This window comes from Coenobita brevimanus, chromosome 53, assembly GCF_032717465.1.
Source record: "Coenobita brevimanus isolate Jiangsu-jjx chromosome 53, ASM3271746v2, whole genome shotgun sequence".
NCBI classification, from domain to species: Eukaryota; Metazoa; Arthropoda; class Malacostraca; order Decapoda; family Coenobitidae; genus Coenobita; species Coenobita brevimanus.
In genome coordinates, this window is record NC_137006.1 from 1,415,001 (window position 1) to 1,442,500 (window position 27,500).

At 45.0% G+C, this 27,500-nt stretch overlaps 1 protein-coding gene across 1 annotated transcript in view; it reads left to right on the forward strand.

Annotated features, from left to right (window-relative positions):
- The window catches only part of LOC145400700 (uncharacterized), a 90,957-nt gene that overhangs the window by 30,300 nt on the left and 33,157 nt on the right, over positions 1-27,500 (forward strand). The window contains exons 4-5 of the mRNA XM_080273136.1: positions 9,373-9,420; positions 19,778-19,941. Of these exons, the coding sequence (XP_080129262.1) occupies positions 9,373-9,420; positions 19,778-19,941 (212 nt within the window). The remainder of the gene's footprint in view (positions 1-9,372; positions 9,421-19,777; positions 19,942-27,500) is intronic.

The following is a 27,500-nucleotide window of genomic DNA, read 5'->3' on the forward strand; positions in this document are numbered from 1 at the left end:
AGGAGGAAAAGAAGGAAGGAAGGAAGGGAGGGAAAAGGAGGAAGGAGAGAGAGAGAGGGGGGGGGAGGCCAGCTTCACAATAAACAGAGGAGCCTTATATGAGAGAGAGAGAGAGATTCCACCCTCCCTCCTTTAACCCCTTCTCTCAGGTGATTTATTTTTTACATCTTATTCTTTCTGTGACCAGACGGATTCGCGTGGGTTGAGGAAGCTCCCTAACACCTGTTCTTTAGCGATTTATTTTTGTATAAGGCTGGTTAATATCCTTTTTTAACGAGTTTTCTGCACAGTATGGTAATATTAGAAGGATATGTAGCACAGAGAAGGAAAGGTGTAACAAGCAAAATAAATCGCTTGAGAAAAGGTGTTAGGGAAAGAATTCGAACCTATCTCTAACCCCTTCAGCTCGAGAAGTCTCCCCGGAACTGAGGAAAATCGTCTGGATAATGAATAAATGAATAAATAGCTAAAGGAATGGTGTTTGGGGTGGTTTATATGCGAAAGTGAGAGAGGGGAATTTAATAAGACTGGTAGACATTGGGTATTATTATTATTATTATTATTATTATTATTATTTGTTGTAGTAGTAGTGGTAGTAGTAGTAGTGGTGGTCGTGGTGGTAGTAGTACTGTTGCCATTATTATTATTAAAATTGTTATTATTATTATTATTGTTATTATTATTATTATTATTATTATTATTATTATTATTACTGTTCTTTCTCCTTCTTCTTCATATTATTGTTGTTATTATTATTATTATTATTATTATTAGCCTGAGGGAATAGACGAGTGGAGATAGCGGGCAAGTGGTTAGCCGTGGTGGAGGGCAGCCTGATAGAACGCGAGGTCGGCCCAAATAGGGGATGGGATGGTTAGAGAAGTTGCCTCCTGTCAGCAAGGTCGCGGGTTCGATATCAGGCTGGGAGAAGCGTGATTGTTTGATTGTCCTCCTCCTCCTCCTCCTCCTCTCTGTCTGTCTGTCTGTCTGTCTCTCTCTCTCTCTCTCTCTCTCTCTCTCTCTCTCTCTCTCTCTCTCTCTCCCTCCCTCCCTCCTGCACCTTCTTGTTTCCTTCTTCCTTTCTCTTCATCCTTCATCCTTCCTCCTTTCTTCCCTCCCTTCCTTCCTTTCCTCCTCCTGCACGAGACAGCCCTAGTATGTATTCAGTATGGACGGTGGGCATGTGAGCCGAAGTGGTGACATGTGAAGTGGGGTGGTGCCTAATAGGAGTGCTGGGCGTTAGGGGGCGGGCTATGAAGTTGATGGCCAGGTTCGTAAAAGGAGGAGGAGGAGGAAAAGAGGAAGAAAAGGAAGGAGGAGGAGGGGAAGAAGAAGGAGGAGGAGAAGAAGAAGAGGAAGAAAAATGAGGAGGAGGAGGGGAAGAAGGAGGAGGGGGAAGAAGTAGGAGGAGAAGAAAACGAAGAAGAAAAGGAAGGAGGAGGAGATGGGGAAGGGGATGGAGGAGAAGCTGAAGAACAGAAGGAATGTTGGTGTTGTAACCGTGCAAAAGGCTTGGATTTCGTTCAGTGTTGTCAGATCTTTGCCAACACCACCACCACTTGTCATTACACACACGCACACACTGATGCCAGCCTGCCTGTCCTGAATACGAAGGAGCATACACACGACACAGAACATACACAGTACACCACCTGCACACTACACCAGTATGTGATTATATATATACACACATACGAAGGAGCATACACACGATACAGCACATACACATACACATACACACGACACAGAACATACACAATACACCACCTGCACACTACACCAGTATGTGATTATATATATACACACATACGAAGGAGCATACACACGATACACCACACACATACACATACACACGACACAGCACATACACAATACACCACCTGCACACTACACCAGTATGTGATTATATATATACAGTATATATACCGTATATTATCAGTAATATAAAATACTGTATATATTCATACATACATATTATATTTGTCTGTCATCTGTGAAAATCGAGGGGGATGCATATCGAACTTTAAACTTTAGAACTAATAGAAATAAGTAAACATGGTGGCAGCATGGTAACCTATTGTCTCTCTCTCTCTCTCTCTCTCTCTCTCTCTCTCTCTCTCTCTCTCTCTCTCTCTCTTTTTTCCCCAACCATATCATTGCTGAGTAACGGGTTGGATGGGTGGAGGGATTGGTGGGGTGGACAGGGCTGGTGGGGTGTGTGGGTGGTGGGAAAATCGGTCCATGGTAGGAATAGGTCCATGAGGAATATTATCACCTTGGCCATGGACCGAAGGCGTAGCATAGATTCAGTGGGGGAACTGGGTAGGCACGGCCGTAGATTTTTTTTTACCCGGGCAACACCGGCTACCCTTGACCTGTGCCCTCTTTCTCCCGTTTCACTTAGGGTCCCTAGGAGGCTCGGTCCGTCTCTCCCTCCCTAAGGATTTTCGGACGCAAAGTACTTCATTCCTTTACACCATAATGACACCCCAGATTTCGGCCCTGACGATCCCGCATCTCTAGTATTAGTGTACTTGTTCTTAAAAAAAATAAATCCTAGCATAAAAACAGACAAACAAGGACAAACACACCACACCCTCACTTACCACGCGCGGGGTTAATGAAGCGGCTGTAGCGGGTATGCGGTATGGACGGTGTGTATTGGCGCCGAAGTGGTGATATGCGACGTTGTGAAGGTGTTTAGGGAGATTGTTGAGCCTCAGGGAGTTGGCTGACGGGATTACGAACACACTACGAGACGGATAGATAGATAGATGGATAGATAAATGGATGGATTGATAGATGGATAGATAGATATACAGAAATGGATTGATAGGTAGATGGATAGATAAATGGATGGATAGATAGATGGATGAATTGATAGATAGATGGACGGATGGATGGATAGATAGATAAATTGATGGATAGATAGATGAATGGATAGATAGATGGATAGATAGGTAAATGGATGGATAGATAAATTGATTGGTAGATAGATTGGCGGATGGATGGATAGATAAGTAGGTAAATGGACTGATAGATAGATGGATAGATAGATAGATGGATAGATAGATAGCAAACAGCGAAATGTAGATTGGTAGAATATTTGTGTGTGTGTGAGAGAGAGAGAGAGAGAGAGAGAGAGAGAGAGAGAGAGAGAGAGAGAGAGAGAGAGACGAACATGAAGGGAAAGGAGGAGGAAGAGGGAAGAAGGGAGAGGAGGGAGAGGGAAGGACAAGAAGGGGAGGAAGTGGAAGGGAGAGGGGAAGGGGGAAGGAAGAGGGGAAGGGGGGAGGAAGAGGAAGGGAGAGGGGAAGGGGGAAGGAAGAGGGGAAGGGGGGAGGAAGGGAGAGGGGAAGGGGGAAGGAAGAGGGGAAGGGGGGAGGAAGAGGAAGGAAGGGGGGAGTAGGAGGAAGGGAGAAGAGAAGTGAGAGGCGAGGAGGAAGAAGAGGGAAGAAGGAGGAGGAGGAGGAAAAAGAAGGTGGAGAGAGGGAGGAAGGAAGAAGGAAGACAGGAAGAGGAAGTAACACTACACACGTGAGAGAGAGAGAGAGAGAATAGATAATGGAAACGGAGGAAAGGAGGAAACAGGAAGAGGAAGAAAGGGGAGGGAGGGGGAGAGAGAATGGAGGGAGGGGAGGAGGGAAGCAATACTCGTAGGAAGAGAAGCAGATGGAGGGAGTACGTGCTGAGAGAGAGAGAGAGAGAAGCAAAAGTAAGAGAACCAGATGGAGTACGTGCTGAGAGAGAGAGAGAGAGAGAGAGAGAGAGAGAGACTCCTAACAAGGTGATTTAACTTTCCTAACAACCTTGACCTCAATATTCTGTGTATCTCGTAATGTCTCTCCTTCTCATTCTCGGGAAAGTAAAGCCACGTGACCTCAGGGATAAGGGACGGATTTAGGGATGCTGCCAGAGATCGAGCAGCGTGGAGAAGAGCCCCCGTGAGGTAATCAAGACCAACACGTACGAGGGTGTCGGTTCGTTAATATATGATACGACACGAACGGACGAATTTCACGGCTGTTTTCGTATAACTTTTTACACCCGCGCTTGCGAGACGAGAGCAGGATTTATATTTTGCTCGGTGTGTGTGTGTGTGTGTGTGAGAGAGAGAGAGAGTGAGAGAGAGAGAGAGAGAGAGGTTTCTTAGTCTTTCGAAGTTAAAGAAACAGCTAAGTGTATATATATTGACAAAGCTAAAACAGCAGTATTATTCAGTCCTTTATTATTATTATTATTATTATTATTATTATTATTATTACTATTATTATTATTATTATTATTATTTTATTATTATTTTTATTAATTTTAGTGCAGTGATTTGGCTCAGGTAGAAAGATTGGTACATTTCATTATTATTATTATTATTAATTATTATTATTATTATTATTATTATTATTATTATTATTATTATTATATTATCAGATTGGTACATTTGGCCACGAAGGGGTTAAGTTTAGTTCCTGTTTCGCCCTTCAGCTGTTTCCTGTTGCTGTTTGCAGAGAGAGAGAGAGAGAGAGAGAGATGGCCCTATCCAGGTGATCTGACTCTACTACTAATAGAGTGATTTGCTCTATTGACGAGAGAGAGAGAGAGAGAGAGAGGCATGAAGTAGCTGATGGATAAAGATAGGTGAAATAATAATAATAATAGACTGAAAAAATAAATTGAAAATGAAAGAAATAGAGCACTTAGTCGTAATTCTCTCTCTCTCTCTCTCTCTCTCTCTCTCTATAGCTCAGTTGATGGCCAGGTGTAGTCAGACTGGAGGGTTTATTTGTCTAGTAACCAAGGAGAATCATTCCTGCCTCACAGTAATAGTAGTAGTAGTAGCCCCAGTTTCTTGTAGTAGTGGTAGTAGTAGCCCCAGTTTCTTGTAGTAGTAGTAATAGTAGTAGTAGTCCTAGGTTCATCTGAAATGTGAACTCAGTGGCTTACATTATCTTGCAGTCCACCATCGTCCTTTTGGGGGCTAGGGAAATAGTGGAAGGATATTATTATTATTATTATTATTATTATTATTATTCATTCATTCATCATCCGGACCTCCTTTCCCACCTTAGGGCAGGGTGAGGAGTAGCATTGTCCAGACAGACTAAATTTGCCCAAATCCATGGGCCACGCATCCATTCACTCATCATTCAAGACCCAGGAATCCTGGCTCTATCGGATACGTCAAAAACATTCACCACGTTCTGTAGCTTCACATAAACGTATCCGATTGAGTCACTCCGGACGCTGCCACGTTAAAAAGGGGTGCCAAATCCCTGATCATGCATTTCTCCTCACAACCTTCATCCAGCCAGCTCGATCTCTTGTCAGTTCCTTAGCCTCACCGACTTCCAAACCTCTCTTCCTCACACATTCATCCACCATATCTCTCCACCTTCTCCTTGGCCTACCTCGCCTCCTCCCTCCTTCAAATTCGCTCAGGTATACCTTTTTCACCACAACTGTTATACATTCTCTCCACATGACCGTACCATCTTAGTACACTCTCTTCGATTCTGGTGTCCACCGACTTCCTCATTCCACGTCTTTCACGAATCACATTATTTCGTATCCTATCCACTCTCTGTACTCATCATACATTCCTCAGCAGTCCCATCTGCACTGCTCTTACTCTTGACTTTTCATTTTCATGCCACACCACAGTCTCATATCCATATGTTAAAATTGGCACTAACACTCTTTCATGTAAACCTCGTGCAGCTGCAACACTCAAGCCTCTGTTTCTTATCAAGGCCTTCATTGCACCACCTACTTTTCTTCCTTGTGTCTACTTTCAACTTCTTTTGCACATTTTCCTCTCATTTGTATCACTGTAGCCAGGTATTTGAACTCTCTCACCAATTCCAGTCTCTCACCATTCACTGTAACACCGCAATGGGACTCGCCTTCTCTCTCAGTAACCATCACTTTACTCTTTTCTACATTAACTCTCAAGGCACGACGCTCACAGACCTCAGCAAAACTCTGCACAAGTCTACCAAGTTCTTGTCCGGTATTTGCAAGCAGTACCGCGTCATCAGCGCACAACAAATTTGAGATATTCCATCCATCACCATTCATTACCAACCCCATCCCTCTCTCCATTACTCGTGTTATTATGTGTATTATTTACCATGCATTTTAGATAATTTACTCCTTAATATTGTAGTGGCTGACCCATTTTCTCTAATATGGGGTCCGTTTTCTTCTACCTCAAACGGGGAACTATGCCATTTTTCCCTAACTCGTCACTACTGCTTAGGTTTTGAGTCTTGCCTTTATTTCCTTCAATATCCACGATCTCTTTGTTACTGCCGCTGCTAGAGGATGTTATGTATTATTTTATTTATTATCCACGTTTAAGTCGTTTATTCTTCATTATTTTATTATCACCTCCATATCATTTCTTTCCGCATCAGATAATATTGATAGGACTAATAATAATAATAATAATAATGAGTAATAATAATCATAATAATAATAATGGTAATAATAATAATAAGAATAATAATATTTAATAATAGTAGTTTTAGTAGTAGTAATAATAATAATAATAATAATAATAATAATAAAGTATATTTCAATCCACCATACCATTTCAACGCTAACTTGGCCTAAAACTGCCATCCCTTCATCTTGACTACTTAGCTATTACGAGATATTAACACGAGGGTATGGTGCTAGTCACGAAGAAGTGCTACGGAAAGGATGTAGAGCCGTAACATTTTCTTCCCCAAGTATTCGTGAAGTAAGCAGCCGGAGGACGAAAATCTGGACCAGGTTAAGGTAAAAGGACTATAGTTACACGAATCCTAAATCTGTCTATTGCCAGACGCCATAATCCCGTAAGGGGTGGCCACAAACAAATCGCCACCATGTCGCCCTGTCCCCTCGCCATTTCACCGCCCCTTCTCCCAGCTCACTCACACCTGTCATATACCTCTCCACTCCAACCTAAATAACTGGAGTGAATTGGCCTAAAAGTATTCTTCATCATCATCATCATCCGGACCGCCTTTCCCACCCAAGGGCAGGGTGAGGAGTAGCAGTGGCCAGACAGCACAAACTTGCCCAGTCCAAATAGGCCACACTTTCATTCACTCATCATTCAAGCCCCCGGAATCCTGGCTCTACCGGATACGCCAGACACATTCACCACATTCGGCCGCTTCACACAAACGTATCCGATTGAGTGTTAAGAATAATATACGTAACATTCTTTTCCATACACAATATATTCTTTTTAGTATACCTTGAATTGTAGGAAGTGACCCGTTTTCTATAACGTGACGCCCATTTTCTTCTACCTCTAAAGGGGAAACTATGCCATTTTTCTCCCTCGTAGCTGTTATTATTATTATTATTATTATTATTGTTGTTATTATTATTATTATTATACCTTCTTTGTAGCTAATATCTTTATCATTGATACCAGTAGATTATTTAAATAGAACGGAATTAGACTGGCAATAGATGGATAGATAGATAGATGAATGGATTGATAGATGGATAGATAGACGGATAGTTGGAAGGATGGATAGATAGAGGCTGCTTTTATCATGGTAGTTAGACAGAAGAGGTAGACCTAGAACGAAATAGAGTTGTATATGAGGGAGGGTGGTGTGTTGTGGGAGGGGAAGGAGGTCGTTACGTATGGAGGGGGGTCGTTAGGTTGAAAGTCGTATTCTGCGTGACCTAGGAGACTTAACACCTGTCTCATAGCGGTTTATTTTGCCATATTACACCTTACCATTCTCTTGCATGTTATTTGTATCGTTTTAATGTATAGAATAAATCGCGTTGGAAGAGGTGTTAGGGAATTTTGAAAGCCAGTTAAAATTCGACACTTACTGGATGCGGCATCAGGCAATGGATGGTTTAAATGCCGCCCTGAACAGAATCAAACCCAGGACCATTTCTATAACCACTACACTACCCCCTCTTTTGCGTTTATTGCTGTTTGGTTTATTATTATTATTATTATTATTATTATTGTTGTTGTTGTTGTTGCTACAGTACTACTACAACTACTACTGTTACTGCTACTACTACTACTACAACAACTACTACTACTACTAAGAATAATAATAATAAGAAGAAGAATAACTAATAATAATGCGGTGATTATTATTATTATTATTATTATTATTATTATTATTATTACTAATGCCGCTGCTGTGATTATTATTATTATATATTATTTCTTTGAACATGGACGCAAATTTTTGGTATATCTATCTATCTATCTATTGCCAGACGCCTCAATCCCGTTTGGGGTGGCCACAAACAAATCGCCTCCAAGTCGCCCTGTCCCCCGCCATTTCACTGCCCTGCTCCCAACTCACACCCCCCTCTCTCATATACCTCTCCACCCCATCCCTCCATCTCATCCTCGGCCTCCCCCTCCCTCTTCCCCCCTCCACCTCACTCACATACACTCTCTTCGTCAGTCTTTCGCCCTCCATCCTCTCCACATGGCCAAACCACCTCAGTGTGTTCCTCATAACGCTTCCTATCACATCCACATCCACACCACAACGCTCCAATATTATTGATTAAAAAAAAAAAAGATCCAGTTTTCTTTTCACTACGATGACCGAGAGAGAGAGAGAGAGAGAGAGAGAGAGAGAGAGAGAGAGAGAGAGAGAGACGGATTTTCGTCCTTTTGCGGCTTATTTCACAACACACTGGCCGAAAGAGACAGTGCTACTCTCTGCATTCTTTCAATAACACTTCTTCGTGACTAGCATCATATTCCGGTATTAAATATATAATTATAGAATACGTAAGTTATTTTAAAGATAGATTTTGTGGTTATTTTGTAGAATGAGCATATTTTTGATGAGATGGAGGGATGGAGAGGTATATGAGAGAGGAGGAGCAAGGTAGTGAAGTGGCGTAGAGAGCGACATGGAGGCGATTTGTTTGTGACCACCACCATTCGGGATTGAGGCGTCTGGCAGTAGATAGATAGATTACCGTTATTTAGTGAAGTGGCATAGAGGGTGACATGGAGGCGATTTGTTTGTGGCCACCCCCATACGGGATTGAGGCGTCTGGCAGTAGATAGATAGATTACCGTTATTTAGTGAAGTGGCATAGAGGGCGACATGGAGGCGATTTGTTTGTGGCCACCCCCATACGGGATTGAGGCGTCTGGCAGTAGATAGATAGATTACCGTTAATTAGTGAAGTGGCATAGAGGGCGACATGGAGGCGATTTGTTTGTGGCCACCCCCATACGGGATTGAGGCGTCTGGCAGTAGATAGATAGATTACTGTTATTAAAAGTGTTACGGGTAAAGACAATTATTTCTACAGAATAATTAAGAATCATTTCAATAAAACTTTGTCTGATTTGTTTCCTTACTTACTCAGGGCGACTCTTTCTTCCTCAAGATGTGGCCTTCCTCTCCCAGCTGCCAGGTACCGTCTTGTTTAAGTTGTTTGTGGCCTTGTTTGACCTTGCCTGACCCCCTTTGTAGATTGTTTGGTCCTTGATTGGTTTGTTTGGTTTTTGTTTCTGGTTGTTTGACCCTCTGTAGGTTGCTTGAAGCAGTTGGTGGTTTGTTTGGGTAATTTTTTTTGCTTGTTTGACTTTCTTTGTAGGTTGTTTGGCCCTTGATTGGTTTGTTTGGTCTCTCCTTGCTTGTTTGACCTTCTTTGTAGGTTGTTTGAAGCAATTGGTGGTTTGTTTTGGTCTTTGTACGTTGTTTAGTGCTTGTTTGTGGCTGTTATGGTTACTTTTCGTTGTTTGTGGTTTGTTTGACCTTCTTAGTGGGTTGTTTACTATGGGTTTGAGGTCATTGGTTGTTTGTTTATCCTTTATGCTTGTTTGACTTGTGGGTTGTTTTAATGGGAGTGGTTTGTAGTGGTAGTTGATTAGGTTACACTTGTTTGTAGCTTGATTGCCTGGTTTGTATAGTTGTTTGTAGTGGTTAATGGTTGTTTATTTTCTTGATTATCTTGTCTTGCTTTGATTTGCTGACTTGTTTTTTTTTTCCACCCATTGCCCCTCCTCCTCTCCCTCTCCTTTCCCCTCTTCTATTTCCTTCCAGTCTTCTTTCTTTCCTTCCCCCTCTTCCTCCTCCTCTCCCTCTCCTTCTCTTCCCCTCTTCCTCTTTCCTCTTCCCCCTCCTCCATTATAGTCTTTCTCCCTCTTTGCTCTCCCTCTCCTTTCCTCCCCCACCCCTCTCCCCAACTCTATCCTCCTCCCCTCCACTTCCACCCCTTCCTCTCCCCTCCTACTTAATCCCCTCCCCTTCCCTCCCCTCTCTCCCCTCCCCTCCCCCTTCTTCCTCCACCCTTCCACTCCCTCCCCTCTCCTCCCTCCTCACCCCCTCTCTCCCTTTCCCCCTCCCCTCCCCTCCCCTCGTATTTAACCTTTTTGTGTGGTACTTTTTAATGGATAGCGAAAGACTTGTGGTAGACTGGTTGTGTGGTAGTGTGTGATAGTATGGTTGTTGTGGTCGTGTGGTAGTATGGTTGTGTAGTAATGTGTGGTATGGTTGTGTGGTAGAATGGTTGTGTGGTAATATGGTTGTGTGGTGTGGTAGTATGTAGTATGGGTGTGTGGTTGCGTAGTAATGTGTGGTGGTATGGTTGCGTGGTAGTGTGTAGTGGTATGGTTGTGTGGTAGTAAGGTTGTGTGGTAGTGTGCGGTAGTATGTTTGTGTGGTAGTGTGGTTGTATGGTAGTGTGTGGTAGTATGGTTGTGTGTTTGTGTGCAGTAATATGGTTGTGTGGTAGTGTGCAGTAGTATGGTTGTGTGGTAGTGTGCAGTAGTATGGTTGTGTGGTAGTGTGCAGTAGTATGGTTGTGTGGTAGTGTGCAGTAGTATGGTTGTGTGGTAGTGTGCAGTAGTATGGTTGTGTGGTAGTGTGCAGTAGTATGGTTGTGTGGTAGTATGATTGTGTGGGAGTATCAGGCGTATGTAAACCCACACACACACACACACACACACACACACACACACACACACACACACACACACACACACACACACACACATCGTTGTTGTGGTAGGTGTGGTGGTCGGATGTCTGGTAGCGATAGGTGTTTTTTGTGGTAGTTGTCTCATGCAGCATCTGGCAAGCAAGTGTGGTAGTGTGTGGTAGTTAAGTAGTTGTGTGGTAGTAGTGTGTGGTAAAGTAGATGTGTGTGGTAGTTAAGTAGTTGCGCGTGGTAGTAGTGTATGTGGTAATTGTCATGTGGTGTGGTAGTAGTGTGGTAGTTGTTTGGTAGTTGTCATGTGGTGTGGTAGTGTGTGGAAGTAGTATTGGTAGCGTAGTAGTTGTGTGGTAGTAGTTGTATGGTAGGTTTCTGATTTGGTAGGTAGTCTTGTATGGTTTTAAGTAGTGGTAGTAGTAGTAGTTGTGGTAGTAGTATGGGTAGTAGTGGTGATATTGAGTAGGGGTGGTAGTTTGTGTGTGTGTGTGTGTGTGTGTGTGTGTGTGTGTGTGTGTGTGTGTGTAACTGTAAACACACACACACCACCGTTCCCAAGCTTAATTATACCACCTCGCACGACAGATGGCGCAACGCACCTTCACTTGTCACCACTTTAGCACTAATTCCCACCGCCTATCATTCAATATGCTAAGGATAGTTATTTATATTATTTATTTATTTTATTAAGACTCCTAGAACACTACTCCTTCACATCTTAAATGCCTAGGTGATTGGAAGAAGGTGCTAGTCACGAAGAAGTGCTGGTTGAAGTGAAGGAAGTATAGGATTTAAAGTTAGGGACCTTGAGAGTAAATGGTTGGTTGTGTGTGTGTGGGGGAGATATTGTGTGTGTGTGTGTGTGTGTGTGTGTGTGTGTGTGTGTGTGTGTGTGTGTGTGTTTGGTTGTGTGTGGGGGGGAGATATTGTGTGTGTGTGTGTGCGCGCGTATATGTATGTGTGTGGTTGGTTGTGTATATGTGTGTGTGGTTGGTTGTGTATATATGTGTGTGTGTGTGTGTGTGTGTGTGTGTGAGGGATCAGGGAGGAATGACAAAACTCCTCCCCCTCCCCTCCCCTCCCCTCCCCCTCCCCCTGATCATCTCTCTTGCACACAGCTTCCCTCCCCCGCAGTCCGATGGAGAGAGAGAGAGAGAGAGGGAGGGAAGATAGAAGGGAGAGACATAGATGAAGACGGATAGATACAAAGAGGAGATGAGGAGGTAAAAGGAGAGAGAGAGAGAGAGAGAGAGTCCATTGGCTGATTGACCCTTAAATCTAGCCTTCATTAACACACACACACACACACACACACACACACACTCACTCACTCTCTCTCTCTCTCTCTCTCTCTCTCTCTCTCTCTGCTGTAAGTCTTGGAAATAGGAAAGCAATTGATTGATAGATAGATAAATTGATAGATAGATGGATAGACCAATTGGTAGGCGGAGAGAGGGAGAGAGAGAGAGAATTCTATATGGATAGATACTTATGCGGCAACATTGAAGGAAAATAGATAGATGGAGAGATAGATAGATAGGTAGGTAGGTAAATGGAACAGATAGATAAATAGGCAGATAGATAGATAGATAGTGGATAGATAGAAAGACCACAGATAGATAGACCACGATAGATAGATAGGCAGCATGATAGATAGATAGACAACATGATAGATAGATAGCACGATATATAGATAGACAGCACGATAGATAGATAGACAGCATGATAGATAGATAGGCAGCACGATAGATAGATATAGGAAGACAACACAGATAGATAGACAGATGGTTAGATAGATAGATTGATAGATAAACTGGCCTTCAGCCTTGACCTCAATATAAAATACCAGAATTGCCCTCAAGCGATAGATTGGAGGTCAGAAGTCAGGGTCACGCTCTCTCTCTCTCTCTCTGTATATGTATTTGTGTATTTATAACACCTCTCTCTCTCTCTCTCTCTCTCTCTCTCTCTCTCTCTCTCATATCTGTTTATCTATCTATCTCAGTCTTTATCTATTGCTATCTATCCCTGTTAGCGTATAAATGTCTGTCTGTCTGTCTTCCTATTTCTGTAGTGAGAGAGAGAGAGAGAGGAGGGGGGGGAGTGGAGATGGAGTCATGCACTACTTGGTTGGAAAATGAGAGGTTGGTCAAGCCACTACCACAACTACCACAACTACCAGTTCTACTACCACTACTACCAGTTCTACTACCACAACTACCAGTTCTACTACCACTACTACCACCACCACTACTACCACTGCCACAACTACCATTACTACCAGTACTACCACCACCACTACTACCACTACCACCACCACTACTACCACTACCACCACCACTACTACCACCACTGCTGCCACAACTACCTCTAAAAAAAAAATAGCACTAGTACTTCAGATCATCACTACAATTGTCTTTCCTACCACTACCATCCCGTCTACAACCTCAACTACCACTACTACCAGTATTGCAACTATTACTACTACAGTTACCATTACGATCATTGCCTTACCACACGACTACCACCATCACCTACCACAACCACCACCGTCACCTACCACAACTACCACCATCATCACCTACCACAACCACCACCATCACCTACCACAACTACCACCATCACCTACCACAACTACCACCAGCACCTACCACAACTACCACCAGCACCTACCACAACTACCACCAGCACCTACCACAACTATCCCCATTTTCATCATCACCAGCTACCACAACGACCACTGAGAACTACCACATGCATTACCACTACCACAACCACCACAACTACCACCATCACCCAACCCACTGACCCCCAACAAGACCGAGTGTGTGGATGGGCGGAAGTTGCATGGTAGAGGTGGAGGGGGTGATTAGGTAGGGGAGAGGGGAGGGGAGGATGAAGGGGAGAAATGGTAGGGAGGGGTGATTGAGAAGTAAGAGGGGTGGGGAGGGGGAGGGGTGAGAGAAGAGAGAGGGGGGAGGGAAGGGGGAAGAATGGAAGGGAAGGGGAGGGGAAGACGGATAGGGAAGGAGTGATTAAGAGAGTGTGTGTGTGTGTGTGTGTGTGTACAGCTCCTTCCTCCCTCTGTAAGCCGTCCAGGAAAATAGTGAGAAGTCAGTAGGAGAGAAATAACAGAGGAAATTTAATGGGAAAGTAAGATGTTAGTTTGATGTTGAGAATTGCACCTTAAGTTCCCATGCCCCTTTCACCTTAACTTGGCCCAGATTTTCGTCCTTTTGCAGCATATTTCACGTAGCTCAGCGGCAGGAAACGACACTACTACGGCTCTACATCTGTCCCATAGCACTTCTTCATGACTAGCATATTCTGGTGTTAATCTACAGCTGAGCATTCTGGAGAGGTGGTAATTTTGGGCCAAGTTAGAGTGAAGAGAGTATATGTTTTTTTCCAGGTAGAGTAGAATTAAGGATGAGGTGGAGGGTTGGAGTGGAGAGGTATATGAGAGAGGGGGATGTGAGCTGGGAGCAGGGCAGTGAAATGACGGGGGACAGGGCGACATGGAGGCGGTTTGTTTATGGCCACCCCTTACGGGATTAAGGCGTCTGGCAATAGATAGAAAAGGAAAAACTTCTAAAGGCCAGTTTATGAATTTGGCGCCATATCCATAAAGAATTTGAAGTTATAGTGTTTACTTAAGAATCACTGTGAATATAACTTAAGTCTCGGGGAAGGCTGCGAAGCGGTTATTTCAAATCAGGCCCTCAGGAAATCAGTCAGTAAGTAATTCAGTGACACGGGCCTTTTATTCTCTCTCTCTCTCTCTCTCTCTCTCTCTCTCTCTCTCTCTCTCTCTCTCTCGCTCATATTTTTGGGTCTAATCTTTCACACAAAATTCAACCTTAGATTTCCAAAAAAAAAATATATATATATGGCGTGACACTTTAAGGTATTTTCTTTGTCACGTTCCTTTATTTTTATACTTTGATTTATGTATTTATTTATTTGTAGAGTGAAGGTGGGAAAGGTTGATATCTGTTTTATACTATGTTTTTATGACTTCCGGTACTCAGACCTGGACGCTTATTAGAGAGAGAGAGAGAGAGAGGAAGCAAGAAAAACAGGAGAGAAAATTGTAAAAGGAAGGAAAGACAGGGGAGAGAGAAAGAGAGAGAGAGAGAAAGCAAGAAAAACAGGAGAGAAAATGGTAAAAGGAAGGAAAGACAGGGAAGAGAGACAAAGAGAGAGAGAGAGAGAGAAAGCAAGAAAAACAGGAGAGACAATGGTAAGACAATGGTAAAAGGAAGGAAAGACAGGGAAGAGAGAGAGAGAGAGAGAGGAAATGGGAAGCAAGAACAAAAAAGGAGAGAAAATGGTTAAAGGAAGGAAAGACAGGGAAGAGAGAGAGAGAGAGAGAGAGAGAGAGAGAGAGAGAGACCAGGGGAGGAGGGAAAGGAGGAGGAAATGGGACGCAAGAACAACGTAGGAGAGAAATGGGTAAAAGGGAGGAAAGACAGGGAAGAGAGGAAAGATGAGAAGAATGGAGGAAAGAAAATGAGATGAAGGATAAAGAAAATGGAGAGGAGGTAGGAGGTAGAGAAGAGGAAGAAGAAGAGGAGATAGGAAGGAGAGAAGAGTAAGAGGAGGAAGGGATAGGAAGGAGAGAAGAGGAAGAAGGAAACGAAGAGGAGGAAGAGAGAGGATGGAGAGAAGAGGAAGAGGAGGAGGAGATAGGAAGAGAGAAGAGGGAGGAAGGGGGGGGAGGGGGTCATTCACACTACTCAGCACAGATTTTGGCTCTGTTTCTGGTCACTCTCTCTCCCCTCTCCACTCCCCCCAACTTCCCCTCCTCTTCTATTCTCCCCCCTCCCCTCCCCTCGTCTTCTTCCTTACTCCCCTCCCCTCTTCCTCTTCCCCTCTTTCATCTTCCAATTTCTGTCTCCTCTCCCCTTTTCCTCTTCCATTCTCCCCTCCCCTCTTCCTCTTCCTTTCTCCCCTCCCCTCTTCCTCTTCCATTCTCCCCTCCCCTCTTCCTCTTCCATTCTCCCCTCCCCCTTCCCTTTTCCTCTTCCTTTCTTCCCTCCTCTCTTCCTCTTCCTTTCTTCCCTCCTCTCTTCCTCTTCCTTCTCTTCCACTCTTTCATCCCCCTCTTTCTCCTTCCTCTCTCTCTTTCTCACAGTTCATTGACTAGTTTATGAATGTAAATGAAGGTTAGAGGTATTTTACATTGAGAGAGAGAGAGAGAGAGAGAGATGGCGAAGGAGGCTTGCTCTATTTTTGTGTGTGAGGCTTATATTGTGTGTGTGTGTGTGTGTTTTGCTTTCTTTACATGTATTTGGATTGGGGTACGAATGTGCGTGTGTGTGTGTGTGTGCGTGTGTGTTTGTATGTTGTGTGTGTGTGTGTTGTATGTATGGAAATATATGTGAAAGGATGCACACTATTCTTATGTGCGAATAGACGTGAAGGACGTGCGTGTGTGTGTGTGTGTGTGTATGTGTGTGTGTGTGTGTGTGTGAGTGAGAGAGAGAGAGAGGGTTATATGTGCGTTTATGTACTTATAGGCTTCTTGTGTGTATTTATGTATGAATGGAGAACTATTGTGTGTGTGTGTGTGTGTGTGTGTGTGTGTGTGTGTGTGTGTGTGTGTGTGTGTGTGTGTGCTGGAATGCACGTATAAATGTAAAGAGCCATTCTTTGTGTATGTGTCTTGTGTGTATGAGTGTGTGTACGTGCGTGTAGCCCATGTGGAGGGTTATTGTGTGTGTGTGTGTGTGTGTGTGTGTGTGTGTGTGTGTGTGTGTAGCTGGTGTGATGAAAGCCAACTGTTGTCTGGCTCTGTAGCAACCACAACTACCAACATTACTACCACAACTACCAACATTACTACCACAACTACCAACATTACTACCAACATTACCACCACAACTACCAACATTACCACCACAACTACCAACATTACCACAACTGCCTACATTACTATCACCACTACCACAACTACCAATATTACTTCCACAACTACCAACATTACCACCACAACTAGCAACATTACCACCACAACTAGCAACATTACCACCACAACTACCAACGTTATAATTCCTAGTTATTTATAGATATAATTGTTAGGGTCAGGTCAAATTGCCGTTAATGACCTCTCTCTCTCTCTCTCTCTCTCTCTCTCTCTCTCTCTCATATCGCAAGCTTTGAAGAGAGAAAAGGGATAGAAGAGAGGAAGGGGAGGGAGGGGAGAGGATGGATAGGGGAGGGGAGAAGGGGGAGGGAAAATCTTCTAACACCGTTGTACTGACCGTTTCCTCCCCTCCCCTCCCCTCTCCTCCCCTCTTCCTCCTCCTCCTCCTCCTCCTTCCCCTCCCCTCTTCCTCCTCCTCCTCCTCCCCTCTTCCTCCTCCTTCTCCTCCCCTCTTCCTCCTCCTTCTCCTCCCCTCTTCCTCCTCCCCTCTTCCTCCTCCTTCCCCTCCCTCCCTCTCGCTTCCTTTTTCCTTCCCTTTTTTCCCCTTCTTATTTTCCTTCCCCCTCCTCTCTCTCTCTCTCTCTCTCTCTCTCTCTCTCTCTCTCTCTCTCCCCCCTCGTCTTCCCTTCCCCGTCTTCTTCCTCTTCCTCCCCTCCCCCTTACCCTCACTTCCCCTCTTCTTAGCCTTCTCCTCCCCTTCTCTCTTTCTCCTTCCCCTCCCCTCCCCTCCCCTCCCCTCCCCCGTTTGTCAGTGTTTGCTAATGAGGTGGGGAGGGGATGATTAGGGTGTAATTGGGGAGGGGAGGGGAGGAGGGAGGGAGGAGAGAGACGGTGGAGGAAATAGGAACAACGGGTTGATAGATAGAAAGATAGATTGAGAGAGAGAGAGAGGGCTGAGAAAAAATAAATAACTGTGAGGGAGAGAGAGAGAGAGGAATAAGTACCCGGCGTGAATATAGACAGAAGAGATAGATAAACAGAGAGAAAACACTATAAACAAATAGATAGAAAATAGATTGAGAAGTAAAAATGTGTGTGAGAGAGAGAGAGAGAGAGAGATACTAGTAACCAAGGAGTTTGTTTGTTTGGATAGGTCCGAGAGAGAGAGAGAGAGAGTATTTTTCCCTATTCAGAATTTAATTTAGGGAGAGAGAGAGAGAGAGAGGAAAACCAGAGAAGGGAGGAGGAACGGGAAGAGGGAGGGGAGGGGAGGGGATCGGGAGGAAAGGGTTAAGGAGGAGGGGAGTGGGAGAGAGACAGGTAAGCTCTCCTCCCCTCCCCTCCCTTCCCCTCCTCTTCCCTCACTCCCCTCCCCTCCCCTTCCTTCCCTTCCCTTCCCTACCCTCCCTCCCTTCCTTCCCTCCCTTCCCTCCCTCATTACCCTCTCCTCTCCTCTGTAATTAACTCAGGTAAACTAAGGTAGGGGAGGGGGGAGGGAGGGGCAGGTGAAGGAAAGAGAGAGCACTACATCGAGTGAGTGGATGATGCGCGCCTATATTTCCTCGATCTTTTAAAATATTCCAGTTCCTCATCTCTCTCTCTCTCTCTCTCTCTCTCTCTCTCTCTCTCTCTCTCTCTCTTTCTCTCATAAAATCCCATATATATCTAACCACCCAATATTGGCGATTTAAATTTTGGCGAAGAGTGATTATATTTGGCGAGAACTTTTTTTTGGCGTGGTTTGTCTTTCTCATTTTTTTTTTTTTTGCATAGAATAACGTGACCTTATGACTTGTCTCCTAGTAACTTATTTCAAACTATTTTTTTCTACATATATATATATATACACATGTCATCCTTGCTTAACCTCACCTCACCTCACCTCAAATAACCTCACCTCACCTCACCTCAAATAACCTCACCTCACCTCACCTCAAATAACCTCACCTCACCTCACCACAAATAACCTCACCTCACCTCACCACAAATAACCTCACCTCACCTCACCTCAAATAACCTCACCTTACCTCACCTCAAATAACCTCACCTTACCTCAAATAACCTCACCTTACCTCAAATAACCTCACCTCACCTCAAATAACCTCACCTCACCTCACCACAAATAACCTCACCTCACCTCACCTCAAATAACCTCACCTCACCTCACCTCAAATAACCTCACCTTACCTCAAATAACCTCACCTCACCTCAAATAACCTCACCTCACCTCAAATAACCTCACCTCACCTCACCTCAAATAACCTCACCTCACCTCAAATAACCTCACCTCACCTCACCTCAAATAACCTCACCTCACCTCAAATAACCTCACCTCACCTCAAATAACCTCACCTCACCTCACCTCACCTCAAATAACCTCACCTCACGTCACCTCACCTCACCTCACCTCACCTCACCACAAATAACCTCACCTTACCTCACCTCAAATAACCTCACCTCACCTCACCTCACCACAAATAACCTCACCTCACCTCAAATAACCTCACCTCACCTCACCTCACCTCAACACAAATAACCTCACCTCACCTCACCTCACCTCAACACAAATAACCTCACCTCACCTCACCTCACCACAAATAACCTAACCTCACCTCACCTCACCTCACCACAAATAACCTCACCTCACCTCACCTCAGATAACCTAACCTCACCTCACCTCACCTCAGATAACCTCACCTCAAATAACCTCACCTCACCTCACCTCACCACAAATAACCTCACCACATCTCACCTCTCCTCACCTCACCTCGCCTCAAATAACCTCACCTGTCCTCACCTCACCTCACCTGTCCTCTCTTCACCTCACCTCACCTCACTTCACCTCAAACAACCTCACCTCACCTCAAATAACCTCACCTGTCCTCTCTTCACCTCACCTCACCTCACCTCACCTCACTTCACCTCAAACAACCTCACCTCACCTCACCTTTGTCTCTCTCATTGCAGGTTCAGGTGACAGCGGTGTTCAGTGCAGTGCTATCAGTCTGCCCGCCCCCCCAACCCTCCGCCCACGCTACTGTGATCCGAATCTTGCCTACATGGATCGGATAGTGCTAGAGATCGTGGAGACTGAAGCCCTCTACGTCAGGGATCTCAAACAGGTCATTCAGGTGAGAGAGCGCTACATCGAGTGAGTGGATGGTGTGCGCCTGTATTTCCTCGATTTTTTTTTTTTTTTAAGCTGGGTCGTCAGGGGCTTAATTGGGGTGTTAGTGACCCCCCCCCCTTAAAAAAGTTGGGGGTGGTGTGGTTGGGTTGGGATATACGTGTGTGTGTGTGTGTGTGTGTGTGTGTGTGTGTGTGTGTGTGTGGTCAGTAAAATTCCTGTCTTTGGCCGTATACAAACAAACATCTCTTGTAAAATCTGCTTCCAAGAGATTGGGTGTGCTAAGCCGACTCCGTTCCTTCTTTACCCCTGCACAATTGTTGACTCTATAGGGGTTTTATGGACCCCTGTGTGGAGTACTCCTCTCATGTGTGGGGAGGCTCTCCACGTACAGCTCTTCTTAATAGGGTGGAGTCAAAGGCTTTTCGTCTCATTAACAATTCTTACTGACTCCCTTCAACCTCAGTCTCTTCGCCGCACTGTTGCATCTTTATCTCTTTTCTATCGCTACTTCAATGGTCACTGCTCCTCTGAACTGTATGCATGCATCCCTCCACCTCTGCGACGGGCGCGTAGCACCCGTCTAGCAACAAACTCTCATCCCTTTTCTGTCCAACTCTCTAATGCAAGAGTTAACCGTTACTCCCAGTCCTTCATGTATGCAACAGGTCAACTCTGGAACTGTCTCTCTGTCTGTATTTCCTGCTTCCTATGATCTCCAGTCTTTCAAACGCAGTGTGTCCAGGCATCTCGAAATGATCGGATCTTGAATTTGGCTCTCTCTTGTATTTTGTTTTTCTCTTGGAAGGAACTGTTATTGCGGGCTTGTGGCCTTTGGTTCCTTCTTCCTCGCATTAAAAAAACAAAAAAAACAGCCAGAGTGTTAAGGAGAGAAGCCCTTATTCTCCTTACCACCTTTTCCTGAGCGATTTATTTTGCTTATTACACCTAACTCTCCAATACTGTGTTATATAAATCCTTCCAATATCGCCACACTCTGCATAAATAACTTACAGGAGGATATTAACCAGCCGTATCCCAAAATAAATCGCTAAGGAAGAGGTGTTAGGGAGATAATAGGTTCTCTTCCTTAACACTTCAGACCGAGTACCTGATTTCTTACTCTTGCTCTTCTTCGTGACTAGGATTGTGGTAGGAAGTGTGTAGTGGTGATGTAGTGTGGTAGGGGTTGTGGTAGTGAGTGGTGGCTGTGGTGATGGGTTGTGGCAGTGATGGTGTGTGTGGTAGGGCAGTGTGGTAGAGGAATATGGAAGAGTGTGGTAGTGGTTGTGGTAGTGAATTTGGGGGTGTGGTGTTTGCGTTGTGGTGATATGGTAGGCCAGTATGGTTGTGGTGGTATGGTAGTGTGGTGTGCAGTATTGTGAAGGTGGTAGGACACTGTGGTAGTACTTGTGGTAGGACTAGTACTGGTGGCGAGTGTGGTAGGACATGTGGTAATGGCTGCGGTAATATAATAGCGTGGTGCGTTGTGGTAGGACAGTGTGGTTGTGGTTGTTTGGTAGTGGCAGTTATGGTGGCGTTGTATGGTAATGTGGTAGTAGTACTGTTTGTGGTAGTGTGGTAGGGAGGTGTGGTGGTGGTGATGTGGTATTCTGTTTGGTAGTGTGGTAGGACGAGTGGTAGTGTTTGATATTGTAGTAGGACTAGTGTGGTAGTGTGGTAGGACGAGGGGTAGTGTTTGATAGTGTAGTAGGTGTGGTAGGACAAGTGTGGTAGTGGTGTGGTGGGTGGAGTACGTTTTTAAGCTGCCCCTCTACGCCCACACCCAGTCGTCAGGAGAGAGAGAGAGAGAGAGAGAGAGAGAGAGAGAGAGAGAGAGAGATTGTGGTTTTATGCACCTGTTAACCTTTTCATTCATCCATCCATCCATCTATCCATCCATCCATTCATCCATCCATCCATCCATCCATCCATCCATTCATTCATCCACTCATTCATTCGTTCATCCATCCATCCATCCATCCATCCATCCATCCATCCATCCATCAATCAATCAATCCATCCATCCATCCATCCATCCATCCATCCATCCATCCACCCACCTATTTATTCATCCATCCATCCTTCCATCATTGAGCGTTTGGATGGATGGATGGATGGAGTGACAGAGAGGATAAATGAGTGTATGGATAAATAGATAGATAAATAGATAGACTAAGGATGGATGGATAGATGGATGGTTAACTTTGGATAGGTAGATAGATGGATGGATGGATGAATAGATGGATGGTTGGAGGGAGAGAGGGTGTATGGCTGTATGGGTGAATGAATGGATGGAGTGAAGGTTGCGTTGGAGAGAGAGAGAGAGAGAGAGAGAGAGAGAGAGAGAGAGAGAGAGAGAGAGAGAGAGAGGCAGTTCACCTTGTAAGGGTGTTGTCTGGATACACGTGCAACCACACACACCTGTATTCTCTCTCTCTCTCTCTCTCTCTCTCTCTCTCTCTCTCTCTTACTCTACCCTACCCTGCCTTACCCTGCCCTACCCTGCCTTACCCATGTGTGTGTATGTGAGAGAGAGAGAGAGATGATTTATGTGTATTTGTGTATTGCGACACGTACACACAATACACACATTTCTCTCTCTCTCTCTCTTTCTCTTTGTCTCTCTCTCTCTCTCTCTCTCTCTCTCTCTCTCATAATTAGAGAGGAAGTCAGTCATTCTATTAACATTGAGGCCACACCACCTAGAGAGAGCCTCAGTGTGTGGTCTATCTATCTGTCTGTCTATCTATCTCTATCTATTTGTCTATCTATATCCAGCCGTCTATCTATCGACGTCTATTTGTATCTGTGTCTATTGGTGTCTTACTATCTATCTGTCTATTTATTTATCTATCTATCTATCTATCTATCTCTGTTTTCTGTCTGTCTGTCTACCAGTATTTATCACACACACACACACACACACACACACACACAGGCATAATATTAAGTCACATAAATGGCAGCTGGTCAGCCTTCATTCTCTCTCTCTCTCTCTCTCTCTCTCTCTCTCTCTCTCTCTCTCTCTCTCTCTCTCTCTCTCTCTCTCTCTCTCTCTCTCTCTCCATTCTCTTCCGTCCCTATATCTTCTTTCCTTTCCTCTTTTCTCCCTCCCTATCTCCCTCCCTCCTTTCCTCTCCCTCTCACTCCTTCCTCCCTCCCTTCTCCTTCCCTCTCTACTCCTTCCCACTGTCCTTTCTTTCCCTCCCTCTCTCCTTTCCTCCCTCCAATTCCTTCTTTCTCTCCTCCCTCCCTCTCATTCCTCCCTTCTTTCTCCTCCCTCCCTCCCATTCCTTCCTTCTTTCTCCTCCCTCCCTCCCATTCCTTCCTTCTTTCTCCTCCCTCCCTCCCATTCCTTCCTTCTTTCTCCTCCCTCCCTCCCATTCCTTCCTTCTTTCTCCTCCCTCCCTCCCATTCCTCCCTTCTTTCTCCTCCCTCCCTCCCATTCCTTCCTTCTTTCTCCTCCCTCCCTCCCATTCCTACTTTCTCCTCCCTCCCTCCCATTCCTCCCTTCTTTCTCCTCCCTCCCTCCCATTCCTACTTTCTCCTCCCTCCCTCCCATTCCTTCTTTCTCCTCCCTCCCTCCCATTCCTTCTTTCTCCTCCCTCCCTCCCATTCCTTCTTTCTCCTCCCTCCCTCCCATTCCTTCTTTCTCCTCCCTCCCTCCCATTCCTTCTTTCTCCTCCCTCCCTCCCATTCCTTCTTTCTCCTCCCTCCCTCCCATTCCTTCTTTCTCCTCCCTCCCTCCCATTCCTTCTTTCTCCTCCCTCCCTCCCATTCCTTCTTTCTCCTCCCTCCCTCCCATTCCTTCTTTCTCCTCCCTCCCTCCCATTCCTTCTTTCTCCTCCCTCCCTCCCATTCCTTCTTTCTCCTCCCTCCCTCCCATTCCTTCTTTCTCCTCCCTCCCTCCCATTCCTTCTTTCTCCTCCCTCCCTCCCATTCCTTCTTTCTCCTCCCTCCCTCCCATTCCTTCTTTCTCCTCCCTCCCTCCCATTCCTTCTTTGTCCTCCCTCCCTCCCATTCCTTCTTTCTCCTCCCTCCCTCCCATTCCTTCCTTCTTTCTCCTCCCTCCCTCCCATTCCTTCCTTCTTTCTCCTCCCTCCCTCCCATTCCTTCCTTCTTTCTCCTCCCTCCCTCCCATTCCTTCCTTCTTTCTCCTCCCTCCCTCCCATTCCTTCCTTCTTTCTCCTTCCTCCCATTCCTTCTTTGTCCTCCCTCCCTCCCATTCCTTCCTTCTTTCTCCTCCCTCCCATTCCTTCCTTCTTTCTCCTCCCTCCCTCCCATTCCTCCCTTCTTTCTCCTCCCTCCCTCCCATTCCTTCTTTCTCCTCCCTCCCTCCCATTCCTTCCTTCTTTCTCCTCCCTCCCTCCCATTCCTTCCTACTTTCTCCTCCCTTCCTCCTTCCCATTCCTTCCTTCTCTCTCTCTCTCTCTCTCTCTCTCTCTCTCTCTCTCTCTCTCTCTCTCTCTCTTTCATACAATCAGGAAGGCAGGCGATGAAGGAATGAGAGAGATTGGCATGGAGAGGGTAGGATGGAAGGAATGGAATGAAGGATTGCAGATGGGAAGGATGGAGAGAGTAGGATGGAAGGAGTGAAGACGATGAAGCTCCCTAACACCATTTCTTAAGTGATTTACTTTGCTTATTACCCCCTCCTGTTCTCTTCTGTGTCACGTAAATCCTTCCAATATCGCCATTCTCTGCATGAATAACGTACGGGAGGATATTAACCAGCCATATCCAAAAATAAGTCGCTAAGGAAGAGGTGTTAGGGAGCGTCCTTAACCGACGAGAATACGTGTGTGTGTGTGTGTGTGTGTGTGTGTGTGTGTGTGAAGAGGAGAGGCAGGTAGAGAGGGTGAGATGGAGTGAGGCAACGTGACAAGAGTGAGGTGGAATGAAGGACTGACGGTGGGAAAGGAATGCATGGTGAAGTGGCATGAAATAAGGGTGAAACGTGGGATTGGAGAAATGGATGGATGAAGGAAGAATGAAATGGAAGGAAGTTCTTGAAGGATCGAAGGAAGATGAGTGGAATGAAGGAGGTGTAGGATGGAAGGAAGGAAGAATAGGATGGAATGAAGGAAGAATAGGATGGAATGAAGGAAGAATAGGATGGAATGAAGGAAGAATAGGATGGAATGAAGGAAGAATAGGATGGATCGAAGGAAGAATAGGATGGATTGAAGGGAGAATAGGATGGATCGAAGGAAGAATAGGATGGATTGAAGGGAGAATAGGATGGATCGAAGGAAGAATAGGATGGAAGGAAGGAAGAGTGTTGTTGAATGCAGTATGGAATGCAGAGTGGAGTACAGCTGGGGGAATGCAGTAGACTGATATGAATGCAACTGATCTTGGTGTCTACTGTTACCACCAGCTGTCCTAATCCCTGAGTCGACCCACTACAAAAACGCCCCCAAGCTCATCCGTGCATATCTCCACTACTCCCCCCCCCTTCCCAGCCACTCCAAGCACCCCTCCCTCATGTACTGTTGTTTTTGCCGCTGTTATTATTATTATTATTATTATTATTATTATTATTATTTATTAGCTTATTGTTATTATTATTATTATTACATTAATCACAGTAGCTTACATAGGATCGTCCATAAGTAGCGCTGCACTAGAAACGTGTTTAGGGAATGGCTCAGTCTGCGGGTATGGGCGTGGTGGTGACACATAAATAAATGATGTAGTGTAGATACCGGTAACACCAAGTCGTCCCCACAAAACGCAAGAAATCACCTCCGTAGTGTAGGTGTAGCGCTATATGTGGACCAGCCTGTGTGTTTAGTGTAGTGGGGGTATGTGGAGACCATCTTGCATTCCCCCGGCGGTGTTGGGAGTGTTGTGCTATGGTTACTTCCAGTCGGAGAAGGAAGAGTATTATGCTGACCATCTGTGAGGCGTGTACAGACCAACCGCTACAGTACACACACACACACACACACACACACACATACATATAAACATACATAGACGTACATACATACATACATAGAGTGGGACACACAGACAGATAGACATATAACAGGGACACATACATACATACATACTACACACACACACACACACATACACACACACACACACACACACACACACACACACACACACACACGTCTCAAGCCTCTCCCTTTACCTATTAACATTACTATTCATTGTACTTCTGTGTTACATCTTGAGTACATGGTAATTGATGCTAAGTACACACACACTTTTGACTACAACTGTACTACAAGACGGAACTGTGTACACTTTTTAACGAGTCTGTGGAGTTACTGATGTGCGTATTGTGCTTTGCTGTACGTGTGTGTGTGTGTGTGTGGCAAGTAATGGTCTGTGCAGTATGTCTGGTCTATCTATCTATTTATCTATCTATCTATCTATCCATCTATCTATCCATCTATTTATTGTAGTGTCATGTTTATATCGTATCGCCTGGCACTACTAGAAAATACGGAGCTGCCCCGAGCATGAGAGGGGGGTTAATGGAGACCCTGTTAACACCCTGACCAAATGACTCTCACGAAAAAAATATAAGGCTAAAGGAAATAAAGGAATTGAAGATAGCTTTAACGGGACTAGAGTTGTCTTGACGATTTGCTTTACCTCTTCAGACGGGTTTTGAGAGAGTTCTGATTTTTACGTGTCTTTCTCTCTCCCTTCCTTCCTTCCTCTTCTTTCCTCCTTCCTTCCTTCCTTCCTCTTCTTTCCTCCTTCCTTCCTTCCTCTTCTTTCCTCCTTCCTTCCTTCCTCTTCTTTCCTCCTTCCTTCCTTCCTCTTCTTTCCTCCTTCCTTCCTTCCTCTTCTTTCCTCCTTCCTTCCTTCCTCTTCTTTCCTCCTTCCTTCCTTCCTCTTCTTTCCTCCTTCCCCTTTCCTTCCTTCTGTCCATCCTTACCTCGTTTTCTGCTCATTCATTGCGTCTCTTCCTTCCCTCCTTCCTTCTTTCCTTCCCTTTTCTTCCTTCCATCTTTCCTTTCTTCCTTCCTTCCCATTTTTTCCTTTCGTATCCTTTTGGTTCTCTCTCTCTCTCTCTCTCTCTCTCTCTCTCTCTCTCTCTCTAACTGCCCTAACCACCTCAATTACATCTGAATCACCTTGTTAACTGTCTCGCCTCTTCCTCCTCCTCCTCCTCCTCTTTTTCCTTCTCAGTCTTCTTTCTCCTCCTCCTCCTCCTCCTCCTCCTCCCCTTAATCTTTCCTTCCTCTCATTCATTCACAAATTCATTCATATTTTCCTTCCTATCCTTCCATCCTTACTACATGCCTTCTTCCTTCTTTCCTTCCTTCCTTCCTTTCCTCCTTTCTTCCTTCCTTCCTTTCCTCCTTCCTTCCTATTTCTCTTCTCTTCCTTCCTTATTGTCTTTCCACCTTCCTTCATTTCATCCTTCCTCCTCTTCCCTCCTCTTCCTTCCGCCTTCTTTTCTTCCTTCCTCCTTCCCATCCTGTTTCCTTCACTCCTTCCTTTATCCTATATTCCTTTTCCCTCCTTCCTCTTCCTCCCTCTTCCTTCCTTCATTCTGCATTACCTTTCCTTCCTTCCCTCCTCCTCTTC